We start from the raw sequence: 19201 nt of genomic DNA, 5'->3' as shown, positions 1-19201 counted from the left end.
AAATAATATTGGTGAGATGAATAAAAATTTTAATTGAAATTCCTCTTGTGCTTCTGAACGAACTACAACTTGAGGAATGTCGGCGAATCCACGGAGGATGCCTTAAGAGTTTCTTTTAAATTGTTTCAATATGAATTCTTGAGAGATTTCTGATAACATCATCTTTGAGATCGTTGGTTGGGCTTTGGAAAGATTACCGGCATGAGGCTTGACGGTTTACGCGAAAGTTCTGTAAATTATTTCACTGAGGAATCATCCAAAAATTTATCCAGGAATCCCTTCCGAATCTAGAAGTTATTCAAGAAACTCAAAATGATGACTGCTTTTATAACAAGATTTGTTTAAATATCAGTGAATACAATTTGAAGTTATTGCTGAAAGTCAAAAGCTTTTCTTAACTCAGTTACTGAAAGCGCAAGCTTCGAAATTAAGCATAGGAGTTATACTCGACTTCCCAGTACATAAAATATCATCGTGCATCGTACTCTCGGACTATATGAATTCAAAAATGGTGGTAAATAAAACTCTCGGCTAATGTGAAAATGTCAATAAAATAATTAAAAAAGCTGTTTGTGTTCGGTTGGAATGTATAGCCATGAAAAAAAAAAAATAAAAATAAAATAACCTAGAAAATAGCAGTTGAAATAACTTGCTCTACCATATAGGTTCATAATTTTTTTTTTTTATTTCTTTATTAACGAGAATTTTAACTTATAGCTCGTAGGTTCATAATGCCTCCAAAGAAAAGAATAAACTCTTTTTTAAGGAAATCAGAAAACCCAAAAGCCTTACGGTCAAAGTTAGGTCATGTCAAGCTAAACAAGGTATATTCATTCAAGGTAAGCATCAATCATATCAAAGTTACATTATATAAAGTTATCATTTGCATTAAGTAGACAGTAATCATCTGTCAGATTAATATCTGTAACAATTACTCAAAGCCTTATTTTCACATCGCACCATTCCGCGCTCGTTGTTTTCCGTTTGGTCAAGATACTTATGTCACTATTTCACGCTACATCAAACAATCAATCACACCTACCGAGTCCGAGGATAAGCTTTTGAATCCAGTCCGATTTTCCGAACCACTCCACGGAATAATCGCCAACCAAAACAAACAAACAATTCGCGTGCGTGTGGGCCATTCTGGGCCCTACCACAGCACTGCATGTAACACCCAACAAGCGCAGCGTGGAATATAAATCCGTTTCACGCTCTGATTCCGACGGAGTGATCCATCTATTCAAACCGTTTGCGCTTAATGATCGTTATCGGGTGTGAGACATGCCCGAAATACAACCGCACCACGGTGCTCCCCAGACCGTTATTATAAAATCTGTGCTCACCTGTCGTTTGCTATAGCTGCATGTCTGAAAAAAAGTGCATCATTTCTTAGGAAAAGAGAAATATTCTCACTGGTTTTCATTTGCCGTTATTATAAAAGAAACATACCTTCAAAACATCATCAAAAGTGAAGGGATTTTTGAAGAAACAGATCGATATTTTAATAATGTGCCTATTCTGTGCGGCGTGTGAGCTGAGACGAGTCGAATGAGATGACAATTGTCGACTCGCTCCCATTCGATTAACATTAGTCGTCTCACGTCGCTTGCGGTGACAGCGACTCGTCTCGACTCACACGCCGCACACTGTAGCCGTCGCTGAAAAAACGTGATCGAAATTGTTTTGACCTTGAAAACATGATTTTAGTACTATAGTGTCTTCGGGAAAGTTTTTCCATAAAATAACCGCTATTTTATGAAAGTGTCAATTTGGTGATTAATCCACCTAAAAGTGAGAACGAAATTTTATTTTTCGTATTTATGAATTTAAAAATAAACTTTATTCGGGAAAGTTGTAGGTAATATTAGAAGAAACAACATTGCTGAAGACACCGTATGCATATTTTTTGATTTTCATGTACATTTGTGGAGTTTTTTGTGGAACACCCCTAAAAATCACTTTTTTCATCATAACTTGGTTGGATGATTTTGTACAATTTTCAATTGTTCTAGTGTTATTTGTTACTTGCAAAAACGCATAACTTTCTCCAGAAGAGCATATTTTTATCTCTCATACTTTTCGAGTTTTTGAAGGTTTTATATAAAATTTTGCACCTTTTTGACACTAAAAATCATTAGGTCGCGCATATTTCCGCAGTTTGAAACATGCTCATCCAATGGTTTGAAACTAATACTATGAAATGCAAAGAAAGACACTTTTAGCCTGCTTTAGCCTGACGGTCAAAAGAAAGTCTGAAAAAATGTTTACTTACATGCAGATATAATTTACACTTATTCACTACCCCCTATATTGGCTTAACTTGAATATCTGGCATCACTGTATCGAATTTTATGCAATCAAATCAACAATGACATCAATCAACAACAGATCGGAATAATCTGTTCAGACAGGTTTACCACAGACAAACAGACTAAATATCATACACTCTTTTCATCGTTCACTTTTCTAACGTTAGTTCCATATATGAAGTAGGTGGTCAATTAGGGATTCCGGCTCCGACTTCTTTTGCTGAATACCGATTCAACGGTACTACATCGATCAGTATCGGTAGGGCTTATGGACAAAAGGTCGAAAGACAAAAAGTCGAAAGGACAAAAGGTCGAAAACGATTTGCTTGGTGGAAAATTTTTCCTTCTTTGAAAAAAGATTTTCGACCTTTTGTCCCTTCTTTTTTGTTCTTCGACCTTTTGTCCTTTCAACCTTTTGTCTTTCGACCTTTTGTCATAGATTCATCGGTAGTACTAGTAAAATACCGATAATGAAATTTTTTCCCTCTAAACCAATAAAAAATATTATAGTTTTCGTTTGTTCATAAGAAATCCCTATATTTTAGTTTTATTCACAATTATAACATTTATGCATTTTACAATAAATAGTTGATAATTTGAGGAGAATGAAAAAAAAATACATTTGTTGAAATATTTTAGAATATTAGTAATAGTTATCGGAAATATTTACCCTCGTGTCATGTGATTTGCCATCACCAGAACCGCTTGATTGATGATACGATTGGCGAATGTTATTTATCAGCATCATACAAAATAAAACAGCGGAATTACTGAAATCTTAAGATGATCATATTAAAGATCATGTAACAAAATTTGTTCATACATTTTTCTATGATAGCATTTTGTTGAATTTGTTCATTTGTGGTGATCAAACCCATGTATAAAAGGGACCATTCATAAATTACAACCGGCTTACACTGCTCATCTACACTTACTTGTCCCATTTTCTATGTAAAACTTATGAACTGCGAACCAAATATGCGTAGAACGGCAGTACACGAAGGCGATTGTGGATTGTTTCTTCATAATTGTATAAATATGTTTTAATGCGAGAAAATTGGTAAGTATGCATTTCAAATTGTTTAATTGCTTTTTGGTTTATATGAGTGGCACCCAATATCAGCATCCGTACTAGCTTTGGCTGAGTTTAAATTGATATTTCGAATATTTAAGTTGTCATTACGATTAATCGATATCACAGCGTAACAAAAATGACATTTTTGCGTGTCTCAAGGATCAAATTATGTGTCTCTAGTAGATTTGGGGTTGCTGTTTATGATGCCATTCTCAGAAATGTTCCAGCACGTCACAATTTTTAGCTACAGGTCGCCAAAGTTGTATAAAATACTGGTTTTATTCATGTTTACATGAAATTTATAGTACGATTTATCAAAATTTATTGTGATCTAATCCGCCAAACATGCGAAATAGAACTTGAACTTTCATTTCAGACATAATTTGATTGAAATTGCGCGATTAAATTTCGATTAAACCGATTTTTTCAACATGCTTGCAGTCTCCATACAAAATTCTTCGTTTCTTCTATATGGCAAAATACAACAATTCTCTAAACCATCAAAAATAACTTTTCCGCTTCGAAAGTATTACAAACTTTGATGATAAGTATTGTTATACACATAAAGTTTGAATTCTGTGGTAAATTAAGCCATTATATTACCTTACAAGCTGGCAAACTTGCATGCAAGTTGGCTGAAATAGTCATTTTTTGCATTTTCAACAGTCAATATCTCAAAAACTAGACGTGCTATGATATTTCTGAAAACGGCAATGGATTCAGCAACCCTTAATTAAGTGAATAGCGGTATATTGGTGCTGGAGACAAAAACGTGTTCCGCAGTGTATTTTGAATCGATGTTTGGAGCATATAGAATCGAATGAATTGATTTTCTAAATTCGAGTTTTGGATTCGATTCATTTTGTAGAAATCGATAAATATTTCTTAATGAATTGATGGGAGAGAAACAAAATTTTTAATTAGTGAATTTGTTGTATCGAATATGGAAACTGATTTTATTGAAAGAAGATGTTGGTGTCGACTGCTAATTCATTTGATCGCATCCCAAACTTCATAAATTTCAACTCAAATATATAGATGCAAAGGATTCGATTAAATCAATAAATAGATTCGATAGTTCAAATGTGAATCGATTCAGTAACATCGATGCTATGGAGAAATTTGCTCAACGCTTTGTTCACTGAATCCTTATACGAGGAAGTGAAGTAATTTCTTTCTTGGTCTCTATTGGACAGTTGACCGAAGAGGCTCAAGAGGATGTAACAAGGATATAAAGAATTGCAGGGAGGATCTCCAGAATTGATACTAAGAATTATTACACTGTTTGTTGGCGACATCAAATCCTGTGATTACATCTATTAGAGCATTCCCGAGAAAAAAGTGTTTCCGTATCAGGATGGGAAAATCTTTTGGTTAAAAAAGATAACGAACAAACGAATCACTGGTTTGAAGCTAAAAATAATGATGATAAACTTAAACATTAATATTTACTGATTTATGTATTGCATATGAATTTTAAAGGAAAAAGTAAATGTTTCATAGTTATATTATACATTTTAATTTTTGCTGCGAGCTCCAAAAATTCTCAAGAAAGGACTGAGACTTCCTGCAGAAAAAATAGCAATAAGTGTTTTTCTGCAAAAAATAAACAGCTAACGTTGGAAAGGTGAACGACGAAAAGTGTGTTGGATATGTTGTCTGTTTGTCTGTGATAAACCTGTCTGAACAGATTATTCTGACCTTTTGTTGATTGATTATATTGTTGACTTTATTGCATAAAATTCGATACAGTGATGCCAGATATTCAAGTTAAGTCAATATAGGGTGTAATGAATAAGTGTAAATTATATCTGCATGTAAGTAAACATTTTTTCAGACTTTTTTTTGACCGTCAGGCTAAAGCAAGCTAAAAGCGGCTTTCTCTGCATTTCATAGTATTAGTTTCAAACCATTGGATGAACATGTTTCAAACTGCGGAAATGTGCGCGACCTAATGATTTTTAGTGTCAAAAAGGTGCAAAATTTTATATAAAAACTTCAATAACTCAAAAAATATGAGAGATAAAAATATGCTCTTCTGGAGAAAGTTATGCGTTTTTGCAAGTAACAAATAACACTAGAACAATTGAAAATTGTACAAAATCATCCAACCAAGTTATGATGAAAAAAGTGATTTTTAGGGGCGTTCCACAAAAAAATCCACAAATGTACATGAAAATCAAAAAATATGCATACGGTGTCTTCAGCAATGTTGTTTCTTCTAATATTACCTACAACTTTCCCGAATAAAGTTTATTTTTAAATTCATAAATACGAAAAATAAAATTTCGTTCTCACTTTTAGGTGAATTAATCACCAAATTGACACTTTCATAAAATAGCGATTATTTTATGGAAAAACTTTCCCGAAGACACTATAGTACTAAAATCATGTTTTCAAGGTCAAAACAATTTCGATCACGTTTTTTCAGCGACGGCTACAGTGTGCGCCGCGCAGAATAAGTCCATAAGTTACGCCGTTTTAAGGCAGAACTCTCAACAATATTAGTTTCAGATGCGCTAACGTAGTTTATTGAATACATGCACTCTTAAAAATAATGAAAATTACTCTGGACGTAATTCTGGTTATGACTGAATGACACATGATGTAAGTGATGGAACGACACAAAAACGTGTCCTTCAAGATGTATTGAACAAAAAATGTAATTTTACATGTTAAAGGACACGAAAACGATGGAACTGTGATCGACATTTCCCGAATCAGACACTAACGTATTTTAAAATGGACACAAATTTACGTCATTCGGCTCGCTTCTTTTATGTGCATCCCAAAAGACGTAAATCACATTATTTTTTGGTACTGTGTGTACAAACCCTTTTTGAACCTGGTACTGTTGGACCACGGTAAATTAAATATTACTGTAGATATCACTGATTTCCTTAAAGTTTGGGAACCTATGTCATCAAAAGTAATTGATTTTGAAACGAGCTCCACGATTTTTTTTTATTTTGGCCGAGGTTTAGCTGTAGAAATCGACTGATGCGATTTATTTCCGATAACAACGGTCTGAGCAGCACCATGCACACCAGAAGGTATGCCACTATTTTACAAGCCACCGCCAAACCATATAATGAATTTAATTGCTCACTTTTTCTTCTCAATGCCAGTTTGCAAGACGATGATAAATGTTTTGGGGAACGATGGGGTGCATTACAGTACTCGCGACTACTTTGAAGCCTTAATGAAGCGGCACTACTGTTTGTGTCGTTTGATCGCTTCCGTCAAGAGCCGCGCGCCGAACGAGTTAAGCGTGTACTTTATTACGTCAATAATTGCAGGATAATCCCGGGATCCCGTCAGACAGCCTTCTAATTATGATAAATTGAGAGAGTTTCCAGGCGAACCATTCGCAACCAACGTATACTTCACTTGTGAGCCAGCAGTGAGAAAGCATTTCGCACTGACTCCAGTAACCTAGGAACGAAATTTGCGAAAAGCTTCTTTGAAGCGTGATTGTGCAGAAATGGTTCCGCGTTACAGTGCAGATCTGATGAAAGGTGATTGGAAAATTGTAAAGCGAAAAACTTTTGATCTTTTAGCGCGAAAGTGCTGCCTTTTCGGTTTTGAAGAGTTCATTAGTGTTCGATTTTTGCTGGGTTGGATATACATATATAGTTGACTTGGCGTAATTAAAATCATTATTAAATTTTCTTTGGATTCTGGATTCCCATTACTTTCTTTGTTGGTTTTCACTATAAAAAGAAGATTTTCTTTTTCCCGCAGGATTCGCGTATTTAAAATCAATATTAAATTTTCTGTGTTAAACGAGTTTCTATTTTTGGGGCCCCAGATATCCGTAGCGCTAAACGTGCATCTATTCAGCAAGGCCATGCTGAGGGTCATGGGTTTGGATCTTTTCGGGTTGGCCCGGGCATAAAGTATCTTCGTACCTGACACAAGATATACCCATGTACAAATAATCAAATGATGAAGAAAGTTCTCAGTTGACAACTGTGAAATTGCCCATAAAAACATTAAACTAAGAAGCAGGCTCACTCTGAAATTGTTTCAGCTAAAATACACCGTGTCCAGTATATTCTCATACAAATTCGAGATAACATTACTTTGCGCTTGTCTAACTGACATCATTGGTGATAATATTTTTTGATAGTGGTTATAATACTGATTCACTACAGGAAATATTTTGGAAATATTTCAATTATAAACTTATTTTATCAACTTAAGAATTTACGAAAAAATTTTCCAGCGGCACGCTCATAGGCAGAGCCCAATTTCAATCTGCAGTTATCGCACATATATTTATCAAATTTTATCAATATTTATCTATTCAAAACGCAATATGATTAACTTAAAGTTTCTGAAACTTTTTTGTGAATGCTTTGATTTTCACTTTGTAAACCAGACCAATATGAACAAAAATTCATTTTAAGTGCAAAACACGACTTCAATGAACATTTCATCACTTATCATAGCAAATATTTTTTTCTTATTCATAAAACAAGCTATTCTATGTTAGTATAATACTACCAGACTACAATGAAATACTACAATATTGGATCATCCTACCTTCAGTAAAGTTATACCAAAGAAAAGAAAAAGTGTATGAGAATATATTGGACACGGTGTATTATAAGAATTAAAGATATCTCAATCTGTCGTACTACACCAGCAGTATTTTTACCAGTTACGGAAACCGAGCGCCATCTGCAGAAACATTACTTACCAGACGGAATAGAAAACTCAACTCCCAATGCCAGTAGCAGTTCATGAAATCAAACACCAACCTGTCCGCACGGGATTTGGCTAACCTGGAACTGGATTCGCCAGTATATTAATTATGTCATCTTGACTGGTTGTTTGTCAATCACTCGGTCTATCCGGATCCACTGCTGACACTCTGCGGCGACTGAACTAAACAGCAAGACGAGCAGTATCAGCAGCTGTATGAAACCAATGCGCTTTGATGCGCCACGATTTGATAATTTATAGACATCAGACATCCCTGCACTTGACTTGAAATACGATTCTCACAATGTGCCATTTGCTTGCTGGGCTTTGCGGAATGGCACAGGAGGATTTTCCTCTGCACTTTCCACAGCTACCATTGCTCTAATTGTGCCAGCAAATCTCGCTGGAAGGTGAAATCAATCATCGCATCGAGGCCACAGCTCACTAGGGAGATGCATACTGGATCCTAAACCGCAAACTGCTGCACATGCTGTATTGCTCAGCTTAGTTGATACTACTGCCGGTTCGTTCTATATTGGAATAGTAGGTATACAGTAGCAGAACGCGAGCAGTGTGCCAACTGCTATGAGATACAAACATGCGAATGTTTTTGGCAGCCGCAAATCCAGTTGATTAGGAATCAAAGAAACTAACCAATTAACACGCATATATGCATTTCTTGATCATGGTCCAACGTTTGAGCTGTTTCGTGGAATCTCACAAACAAAACCCAAATGATAGAACACCAAATTATCGCTGTGCCTCTTCAGAGGTCACTTTAATCAAGGTTCTCGTCCATCATCGCCATCCTCCAGCCCGAGCGGATAACGTCGATTTCAACAGTGTGCCGTTGTTCATTCGAGAACCTCTTCAAATGCAAGCTTCATAAACGTGCGAAAGTGCTGTTTAAAATAATGGTTTGTTCTCTTCCACCAGTGCCTCTCCGTATTCCTCACGTTAACTCATGCTAGCAATAATACACAATCCCAATAATTCTACGTAATGCTTTTCCACTCTGGAACCAGCCAGCACACGGATTGACAGGGAGCAGAAAGGCTCCCGAAAATAAATGGAAGATATTTCTAGTACCTCGGATTGCTACCGGTGCTGCAAGTCCAGGCCCGATGGCATAAATGTCGTTAGCAAGTGGCACGAGCTCGTTCGGAAGAATAAATTGGAGAATTATGGAGTCGTTGAAGCGGCTAAGGGAAGATTATGCTTCCAACGCTTCGAGCACCCATGCATCTTGGTTCCCTACGGACTACGGGGATTAAGGTCAGGATCAAAGGGGCATTCAGTTTCAAAGTACATACTTTTCCCGGTCGAGTACGAAGCGCTCTAAAGTTGTGACCACTTTCTTGTTCTCGTCGTTGTATATGTATGTCCTATACTGGGCACTAATGTGTCCGACAAGTACACTTCAGCTCGTTATGAGCGTTGTACGACAGAGGTTAATATTGATTTTATAAAGTAACATTCTCTGCTTCGGTTTGAATCTCAAGTTGGCCGTCGGATGGCGACTGGTCAGTTTAAAGGTGACAACGGCACTAGAAATTATCTGCACAGGATCGGGGCAAAGGCGGCAGCAGCTGGTGTACATAATTAATAAATTTCGTTGATACAAGAGCGAACGGAAGCATAGCGATGTGCAGCACCACGCCATAATTCGTCGGGTTATGTCATTTATCAGTGGCTATAATGTGCCCTTAGTGAAATCGGGACAATCAGTGGTCCTGAGCCTCACTTGTGCGGGCCGCTTCGATGCTTTAAATACATGGTGCGGGCCGTACGACTTTTTAGAGTTTTTTTTAAACGGCTTTCCATGGACTTGTAAGAATTTCATTTTACTATGAGCATAGAGATGAGAAAATGAGATTTCTGAATCGTGTCTGAGCACATATTTGGAGAATATCACGACAAAATTAACCTAGAGAGCATTGACGAGGTCAAACATTTGTATTTACGTAATCTCCAGAGATTACTCGAACTTGGGAAAACTCATAATCCATAATTAAAAAAAAAAACTAGAACGTTTTGGTGAAATTTAAGAAGCCCCTGAATTTTCCTACACCTAGTCGTTTAACCACTTATTTAGTTGTAAGGCTTATAAAACTTAGAGAAAGCACTGCCACATCAGTACTGGAGTGCTCTCGATAAGTCTTTGCAAATCAAAGATCTAAAGAGATTTAATGCAATTTTGAAAATCTTTGGCGTACCTAAGCTAAGGATTCAAGAAAACATCAAGCTTTAAGGAACTTCAGGTTCTCCGACAGATTTTTGAGTTTTTCCTCAAATTTCGTAGAAAATCTAAAGGTTAATCTTCTTGAATGCCCTCAATGTAGTTTTTGAAAGTTAAATTTTTATCTAGCATGAGCCCTAGATACTTAACTTCATCTGAACAGTTCATATAAACTACTCTCATCGTAAGAACATGTCTGCTAGAAGGTTTCAAATAAAGAGATTTTGTTTTATGTGGGAATACTATAAATTGAGTTTTGGAAGCATTAGAAGAAATTTTCCAGTTTTGCAAGTATGAAGAAATAATATCCAAACTCTTTTGCAATCTACTAGAGATGACACGCAGGCTTCGTCCTTTGGTGTAGAGGAGCACCAGCTCTTACAAGAAGTCTTTCAGACTTCTTCTTCTTCTTCTTTCTGGCGTTTTACGTCCTCACTGGGACAGAGCCTGCTTCTCAGCTTAGTGTTCTTATGAGCACTTCCACAGTTATTAACTGAGAGCTTACTATGCCGATGATCATTTTTGCATGTGTATATCGTGTGGGCAGGTACGAAGATACTCTATGCCCTGGGAAGTCGAGAAAATTTCCAACCTGAAAAGATCCTCGACCGGTGGGATTCGAACCCACGACCCTCAGCTTGGTCATGCTGAATAGCTGCGCGTTTACCGCTACGGCTATCTGGGTCTTTTAGACTTGGAGTTCTGATAATTAACCTGAATTGTACGATTTTACAGATAACTTTGGATCATTCTTACAATGTATGTTGGAAAGCTAAAGTTTTTTAATTTTACAATTCATGCTTATACAGTATTGGACAAAACATATGCAACTTTTTCGATTTTCCATACAAAATGTCCAACTTTGGTAAGCTAGATCTCAGTTATTTATGGACCGATTTGAATGGAATTTTCACAGACTATCAGACATAACTTGAAGTCTGACATATATTTTTGAGCGATTTTTCCTAACACGAGTTCAAAAGCAGTAACGGTTTGACGAAAGTCAATATTTTGACGATTTTTTATAATTCACATAACTAAACACATTGTAGGAATAGCTTCAGGGTATCTTCAGCAAAGTTTTAGACGAGATAAACAAGTTTGATTTTAATTGAAGATTTTGAGATAAATAATTTTAAATTTTTCATCGAAAATGTCACATTACTTCACATTAAATCATTATTACATTTAAACTCGTGGTTGGAAAAATAGTTCATAACTATATGTTAACATTCAAGTTATGTCTGATATTCTATGAAAATTTCATTGGAATCAGTCCATAAATAACTCTAGCTACCAAAGTTGGTTATTTTGTATGGAAAATCGAAAAAGTTGCAAATGTTTTGTCCAATAATGCAAATACATTAATTCTTCGTGATCACTCGAACCTCCATTTTAGAAAAACGCAGACTATCAAGCCCTGATCTTAATGACCGACTTTTCGAAAACTTGTCAATAAGAAATAATAAATGAAAACCTTGTCATCTAGAAATTGCGTCATGTTGCTCACATTACATTAAGATAAAGGTGCGTCGAAGCCAAACCTAGAGTTTTAAAGGTGAAAATGAAACAAAGCTAAATTTCAAATTTTCAGTAGCCCAAATCTTGAGAACCGAACCGAACATTTTTAGTTGAAAACTTAATCGATTGGTCACCACCAGCTAGTGACCAATCGATTAAGTTTTCAGATAAAATGGGTATTGGGTTCTCCAGATTTGTGCTCCTGAAAATTTAAAGTTTGGCTTCAATTCATATTCATCTTAAGAGCACAAATTTAGAGAACCAGACAGCCGTTTGTGCTGAAAATTCAACTCACTGTTGACTCGCTGGTAGTAACCAATCCATCAAATTTTCAGCACGAACGGTTATCGGGTTCTCTAGATTTGTGTTCTTGAATATCCCAGGTATGGTTTCGATGCATCTTAACCTTAACCCTCTATTACCCAAATTTTTATTTTGATCAAAGTATCATTTTTCGCTATCTAAAATCGACCTAAACACAACAATGATTTACTTTTATTCGCAAAATGAATTTTGTTTTATTAGTTTTAGAATTTTCATTTTTAAACATCTCTATCCATTTTTTCTTTAAGCCTCTTCTGGGTACCGATTTTTGACAATAATGAAAATTTGAGTTTTTGCAGTACTTTCAAAAATATAAAATTTCTTATTTTTTCCTGAAACATATTCTATTTTCTGTGTAAGTACTTATCGGATAAATCGGTTTGAAATGATTTCAATTCCATCAGGCTCTTCTGCTGTAATACACGTATTGTATTATCTACCGAAACCATGGTCGGTTGGAAATCGTTGGTGCAGTTCTTAATTTTACCAAACTTGCTGGATTCAGTAGCTTCTACAATAAAATTCATTTCACTGTAGGTTGATTGTAGAAAAATAAAAAATGTACAAATTATTTTGTTATATGTTAAATTAGACCCAAGCATTTCTAGGTTTCTAGGAACAATTTTCAAAAGTTTTCAGAAGTCTTATAAAACTTTTCTAATATGCAGTTTATGGCCCAAGGTTCAATACAAAAATAAAATAATTTCCGAGCTCAAAAAAATCCACATAATTCCAAAAGGTGCCCCGTATAAAGGCAGGGTTGGGGATTAGAGGGTTAACAGTAAAAATCAGTTCACGAAATAAAACCCTTCTCAAGGGCCGCAGTTTGGGGACAACTGTGATAAGTGGATTAGAAGATTTATTACTTAAACGTTAATGAAGATTGGTGGTGTTCTTTGCTGCTTCCAATAAGCATTATCTTCTTTCACAATCTAAACATCTCCTTCTTCATGGCTATCTCTACAGTGAGGCCTAATCCGAATTATCATATTAATCATAATCAATTAAGGAATGCCTCAAGAAATTTCCCAAAAAAAAAAACTTTTTTCTATCAATTATTTTTGAAACAATCAAAATCATCAAAAAGTTCCCATTTCAAAATTTCTTTAGGATTTTAACAAGAAACGCCTCTTAAAGTTTGCAAAGAAACATTATTTTTGCAAACTTCTGGTAATTGCTGAAAGGCTTCTGGTAGCTAGAATTGTTTCAAAAAGATTACACAACTCTAGTCAAATCTAGTACACGACACTTGAAGTTGAGATCAACATACGCGTTTCTGTCAAACATTACAAACTCTGGCATTAAATTGTATAGTATTAAATTCGGTTTTCAATTATTTTATTAAAATTATACAACAAAAACAATTGTTTTGTAGTGTAGTAATCATGGTCAATTCAAACTATAAATATTTGCAATTTTTTCAAATAAAGCTGTGATTCTTACATTAATTTTACAAGTAACAGTTTCCATGATTGTTTCTTCTGTCTGGAAGTCTTAATAATTACCTATTTCGACTTTCCATACAAAAAAAAATGTTTCGTACATTAAATAAAACTTCTGGGACTTAGTCTTCTAAAGCTATCCATTTCATAAGAAAAATAAAAAAGATGCAAATATATTGCTCAATACTGTAAACACAAGCTTTTGAAGACAGTATAGATGGAATGTGCTTTTAATGCGTTCGTTGATTTCAAACTGACATAGTTTCATTGAAAGTTCAAGAAAATTAATTGACTGTCGAAGAAAAAAAAGCTCGAAATACATATCTACGTTTCAGTTCCCTAAAAACAATTCATCAACGAAGCCATCTACTTAATTCAGCAACAAAGTGTTTTTAAACTACTGATTATCTTGGACATCAACTCAGCTCATTTCCTCACCGGCCATTTTCCATGCCCCAGTGCATCACCACCTCATTCTGTCCGAGTGGGTTATTGTTTTTGTTTTCTGATTTTTCGTAAGTAGGAATGTCCGTCCACTTGGCCCAATCGTGCCCTGCATTTATTCCACTGTTTTTGGTGGTTATGGTGAGCTGCATCTCGATTGGCATCTCCGATGATTGCGATATAACACTACCGTTGTCAGATGGTTGGTTGGTGATGGCAGTGGTTGGGTTTTGATTAATTGATCTATTAAGTTATAATTTATGGAAAGTAACGTCTCACGATTTGGAACCGTAGTGAGAGATATGCGTTGCATGAGTGCTCAGTTTTGTTCAGTTGACGCTATTTGGGCACTGACCGCAAAGAAATAAAGGAAGTGTTGCAAAGTGTTGACATAAATCCTAATGCAGTTGGGGCTTTTTGCACCGATGAGTTGTATAAATTATGGCAAAACTGAATTACAGGTGGATAACGGCTTTGATGTTTTGGATTTGTTAATTCATATTTTCGAATGCTTAATTTAGTGACAACACTAAGTTAATGATCCATCATTACTCTTGTAATGTAAGCTTAATTATAGGGCATGTCGTATTTTCTACAATTCGATGGCTTTGCTTGCTGTCCATTAATCATGCATCTATGACTACGACCCATCGTTCAATCTAAATAATTTATTCAATCAAGTCTACCGCTGAACAAGAGAAGCACTTAATTAATACTCATCGCTTACGCCATCGGTTCAATGGTTGTGTAGATACAATTTGATCCCATGATTAGCAAAACTACACGAAAACTACGTCAGCTCGCAGTTTGGCGATGGCTTCTGTCGTCAAGTAAAGAGGCTATTCACATCTGCAACCACTAAGTCATCATCATCTCCATCATCATGATCGTCTTGCAGAACACGTTACCGACAATAGCAATTTCACTTTTGTTCGCTTTGAAATTCAATACACCTCCGCATGCGACTCAAGAAGTGCACTATCATTTTACGAGAGGCTAATGGTTGAAGTGGCGTTGTCTCATTACCGGATACTGGATAGCATAATACAACGACCAATGTTGCCGACTGGATCGAATACAATGCTATCAGATCGCTCACCAAAGCCATTCACCGACTAATTAACAATCTGGAGTAGGTTCTCTTGGTGGACGAATGACAAAACATGTTTTGCTTTGGTGTTGCATAACGCAATTATGATGCTTATTTTCTAAAGACTTAATTTTAATTCACTCAATCGCGAAACAATCCACAAAGACAACGAACAAGCGCTGCCATTAACTGAAACAATAAATTTGTGATATCATTATAGCCAGCTAATGATAATTAATGGACGACGTCGTGCTCGTGGCGAACCAACTGGCTTTGAACTTCATGGGAAGCGAACTACAAACTCTTGTTTAAAACCATCTCCTTAGATTTTTTCCCGCTCGGCTCATTCTCCGGCTCTTAACCTGCATCATAAATCATTTAGCGGATCATTGGTATGAAGTGCTCTGACACAAGGAGCTCTTCCACATCACTGGCATCTTCTCCCACTTGCAGTCACTCCCGACATCCGGAAAACTTCTAACCATCATCGCAAGCGATTTTCTCCCAAGAGCTCTTCGTCGACATCGTTTGCAGTGTAGCGGATTACTTCCGAGAAGCGGTAATACCATAAGCGAATTAATTTGAATTCAGAGGATTACACCGTCCCGATCTCGAGCTAATTATGTTCACACATTAACTATTTAATTACAATTTTTCTTCCATTTCCCATATACCCTATGCGCTGTCGTTTAAGCGATTCCATTATTAATAACCGCCTCATAACTAATCCCAATTTATCTCTCTGTTTCTGTTTGTTTCGCAGCCATGTCGATATCGCCACCGCCTTCACGGGAACAAGTGCGCATATGTTTGGTCGGTGCGGTTGCCCACGACAAAGCCTGTCTGGCCGCGGCCCAAACGCTGAAATTACCGCTCGTCCTGTCGGAAACCGGAGCCGAGTACGCGACCGACACCAACACACTGACATACTTCGTCCTAAATCAGTTTGACGGCCCCATCTACGATACGATATATCGCTCCAAGCATAGGTAAGTGGTTAATAGTCAAATGATAAATACATTTTAATCATGCCGGCTGGCGTGCCATCTAGTGGCAAATAATTATTCCATTACTGGCCCATTACATAAAACGAAAAAGTGCACAAATTGCCCGCTTTGTCACCGGACAGGTGTAAAATTACAACAACCTCGGTCGGCTTGGTCGGAAATACAAGTGTGCTGAGTGTTCAACATTTTTACATTAAAGGTTGAATTCCTACAGCACATTTGTCAGCGGTATTTTACATATGCTGTAAGACTACAAGTCGACAAAGACTGGAATCGCGTGACTGTGAAATGCTCGTTTTACTGTAGAGAGCTTGACGCAGTACAGATTACAGGGTACGATGACCGTTCGAAAGGGTTCTTGTCAGACGGTCAGGCGACCGGCTCATAGAGTAGGTGCTTTGTACAACTACAGTGAAACTAGTATGATCGATGGTCCCTTATCCTAGGATTTGCCAAAAACTAAAAAAAAAAAACAATGTCCTATAGGGTTGTAGAAATTTTCTCCAGATTTTGCTGCAAAAAATCCTCCAGGAACTGCTGTAAAATTTTTGGAAGATGTCTCATAGCGCAATAACCTCAACGAAATTTCAAGATAAAATTCAGTGATACAGTCAACTCTCGTTAACTTGATATTGAAGGGACCATCGAGTTAGGGAGGTATCGAGTTACAGAACACAAAACCAGTGCATCGAGTTAGCCATGAAAACTCACTTTTACTATAGTTCTCTAACTCGATAATGCAATACAAAATATCGAGTTAGGGAGAGTTAACTATACTTGCTGTTATTATTAGAAATATCTGGTAGAAAAGGAATCGAATAACCCAACGGATTATCTCAAAATACCATAAGAAAAATTTTGCGCGGAATCTTGTGGAAATTCGTGGAAATATTCCTTGAGTAATCAAGATAGATTTTTTTTTACGAATTACGTTAGTGTGGTGGTCTCAAACTCTATAGAACTTCCTTCTTCTAAAATTCCTTCAAATATTTGGCTTCAGAAATTCCCAGCAAATCCCAGCCGAGCACGTGGATTTTTTTCATAATTTCACCCATAATTTGTCCATCTTTACCACGCGTAATGAGTTAATTAATTTCAGAAATTCTTCCTCACGCTAAAAAGAGTTCCAGAAAACGTGAATTGTCAAAAATACACCGTAATTTTTTTCATGAACGTTCTCGGGACCAGGCAACACATTCATCTAAACATGATTTAGCTCACGGTGTATTTTTGCTTGTTCACGAGTCCATAACAGCTGTTCACTGAATGGCCATCGCTTCTGCTTTAAGAGCAGAAGGTTAATCCCAGGCCCGTCCCTTTCCTTGTCCTTTGAAGCCCTATAATACATCTATTACTTATTTCTTCTTCTCCATCTATATCTGGATTCTAATCCATTACGTCGAATTCCATTATCCCGAATACCACCATCCCGAATTCAATATCCCTAAACTATCTGATTCCAATTTCGCAGAGCAATGTGATTCAGAGTGATTTTATTATATTCGGGGTAACAACAACGGGCTGATGGCTTTCGGGGTAACACCCACAAATCGTTTCCAATCTTACATCACTTACTAACTTTCCGGAAGAATTCAAATGAATATTCAGGGTGTCTACTACCTGGAAAAACCTGGAAAATCTGGTTTTATCAGGGAATTTTATTCAACTTGGAAAAAACCTGGAATTCTCAGAGGATTTCGACTACACTCAGGGATATTTTTTTTAAACAGTAATACATGGTAGGCTGTGTCGTTTTTGGGACACAACATCTCCTCAATCAAAACATTTTTCGGCTGCACCGCTATCAAAACGCAAGTTGACATGTTCAGTCCTTAGTTGATCAGCATTACACATGTTTGGAGAAGGAATAGGGTAACGACTGTTTATTTGATCTTAAACGCTAACAGTTAGCGCCAGCGGCAAAAAGTACAGACAACAACCTTTCGAACATTCAGTTTCACTCGCTGGCCGCCGAGCGGCGACACTGATGTGTGTATTCCACTCACTGATTACGCTACGCTGGATTCTCAAATTTCTCAAACTTCAAACACAAGTCGAGAACTGTCGAAACGTATGGAAAATAATGGAATACGTTAATTATTAGCAATTAGGAAATTGGATCGAAAAAGTAGTGATTAGAAATCAAGCGTAATTTAAATACATAACTTTTTGTGTTTAATTCATCTTTCATTGTGTTTCCTTTACTTTGGGATTTCGTTTTTACTACCACTGTAAAAGAGGCATCTGTTGCCTTTTCAGTTTTGAATGTCGCCCTATTAGAACTTAAGATTGCCATATTGGTAGAGGCAAGTACAGTTCCAGTTGGGTGTCGTTCATGACCAGTTGATTCGTTGAAAACATAAAGTTTTTGAATAAAATATGGTGTTTTGCCTGTTATGCAAAAATAATAAACTTTGTAGGAAAAGAGCAACAAATACAACGGGCACGAAAAATATAATATTTCTCAGGTAAGCAAATTTGTTTAGAGTCTTGATCATTATTTTAATGCAAGTCTCTATTTTTGGTAAAGGTCTTCAAAGTATCTTTTCAAATAAATATATATCTTTAAAGTCACTTTTTTAATTTTCTTGCAGTGAATCCTGGTGCAAAATCCTAGAGGCTCAAAAAACCCAAAGAGACTATTATATTTTGATCCAAAAAAATCCTAGAGCACTCCAACGCTTCCCCAAAAGTTTATTCCAGAGATTTTGGAAAAAATTGTTTCATCATTTTCGCACGAAACCCTTCAATAATTCCTAAGCTGATTTTTTCACTTATTGCAGCCATTTTTATAAAAAAAATTTCATATATTCATCCTCTCAGGAATTGCTCCAAAAACCCTTCAGGCATTACTCGATGATATCTGTTCTAAACTTTTCTAAGAATTACTCGATAAATTTTACCTAGAATTCCTCATTAAGTTACTCCAGAAATTTCTCTTGGATTACTCCAGCATTCCATCAAAATATTCTTGTTGCGGTTCGAACTTTTCTTTAATAAATTTTCAAATAAAATTGCCTGATCTCCATGGAGTCCT

The 19201-nt window shown here is 36.3% G+C and overlaps 1 protein-coding gene across 4 annotated transcripts in view; it reads left to right on the top strand.

The window, feature by feature from the left end:
* LOC5567813 (protein ECT2) overlaps positions 1 to 19201 on the top strand; it is a 162931-nt gene that overhangs the window by 81709 nt on the left and 62021 nt on the right. For all 4 annotated transcript variants that reach the window (XM_021839880.1, XM_021839879.1, XM_021839883.1 and 1 more), the window contains one exon: positions 15921 to 16146. In XM_021839880.1, coding sequence (XP_021695572.1) covers positions 15921 to 16146 — 226 coding nt within the window. The remainder of the gene's footprint in view (positions 1 to 15920; positions 16147 to 19201) is intronic.

The sequence above is a fragment of the Aedes aegypti genome, chromosome 2, assembly GCF_002204515.2.
Source record: "Aedes aegypti strain LVP_AGWG chromosome 2, AaegL5.0 Primary Assembly, whole genome shotgun sequence".
Classification (NCBI taxonomy): Eukaryota; Metazoa; Arthropoda; class Insecta; order Diptera; family Culicidae; genus Aedes; species Aedes aegypti.
Note: the sequence above shows the minus strand (reverse complement) of the source record. Positions and strands in the feature narration are given on the sequence as shown.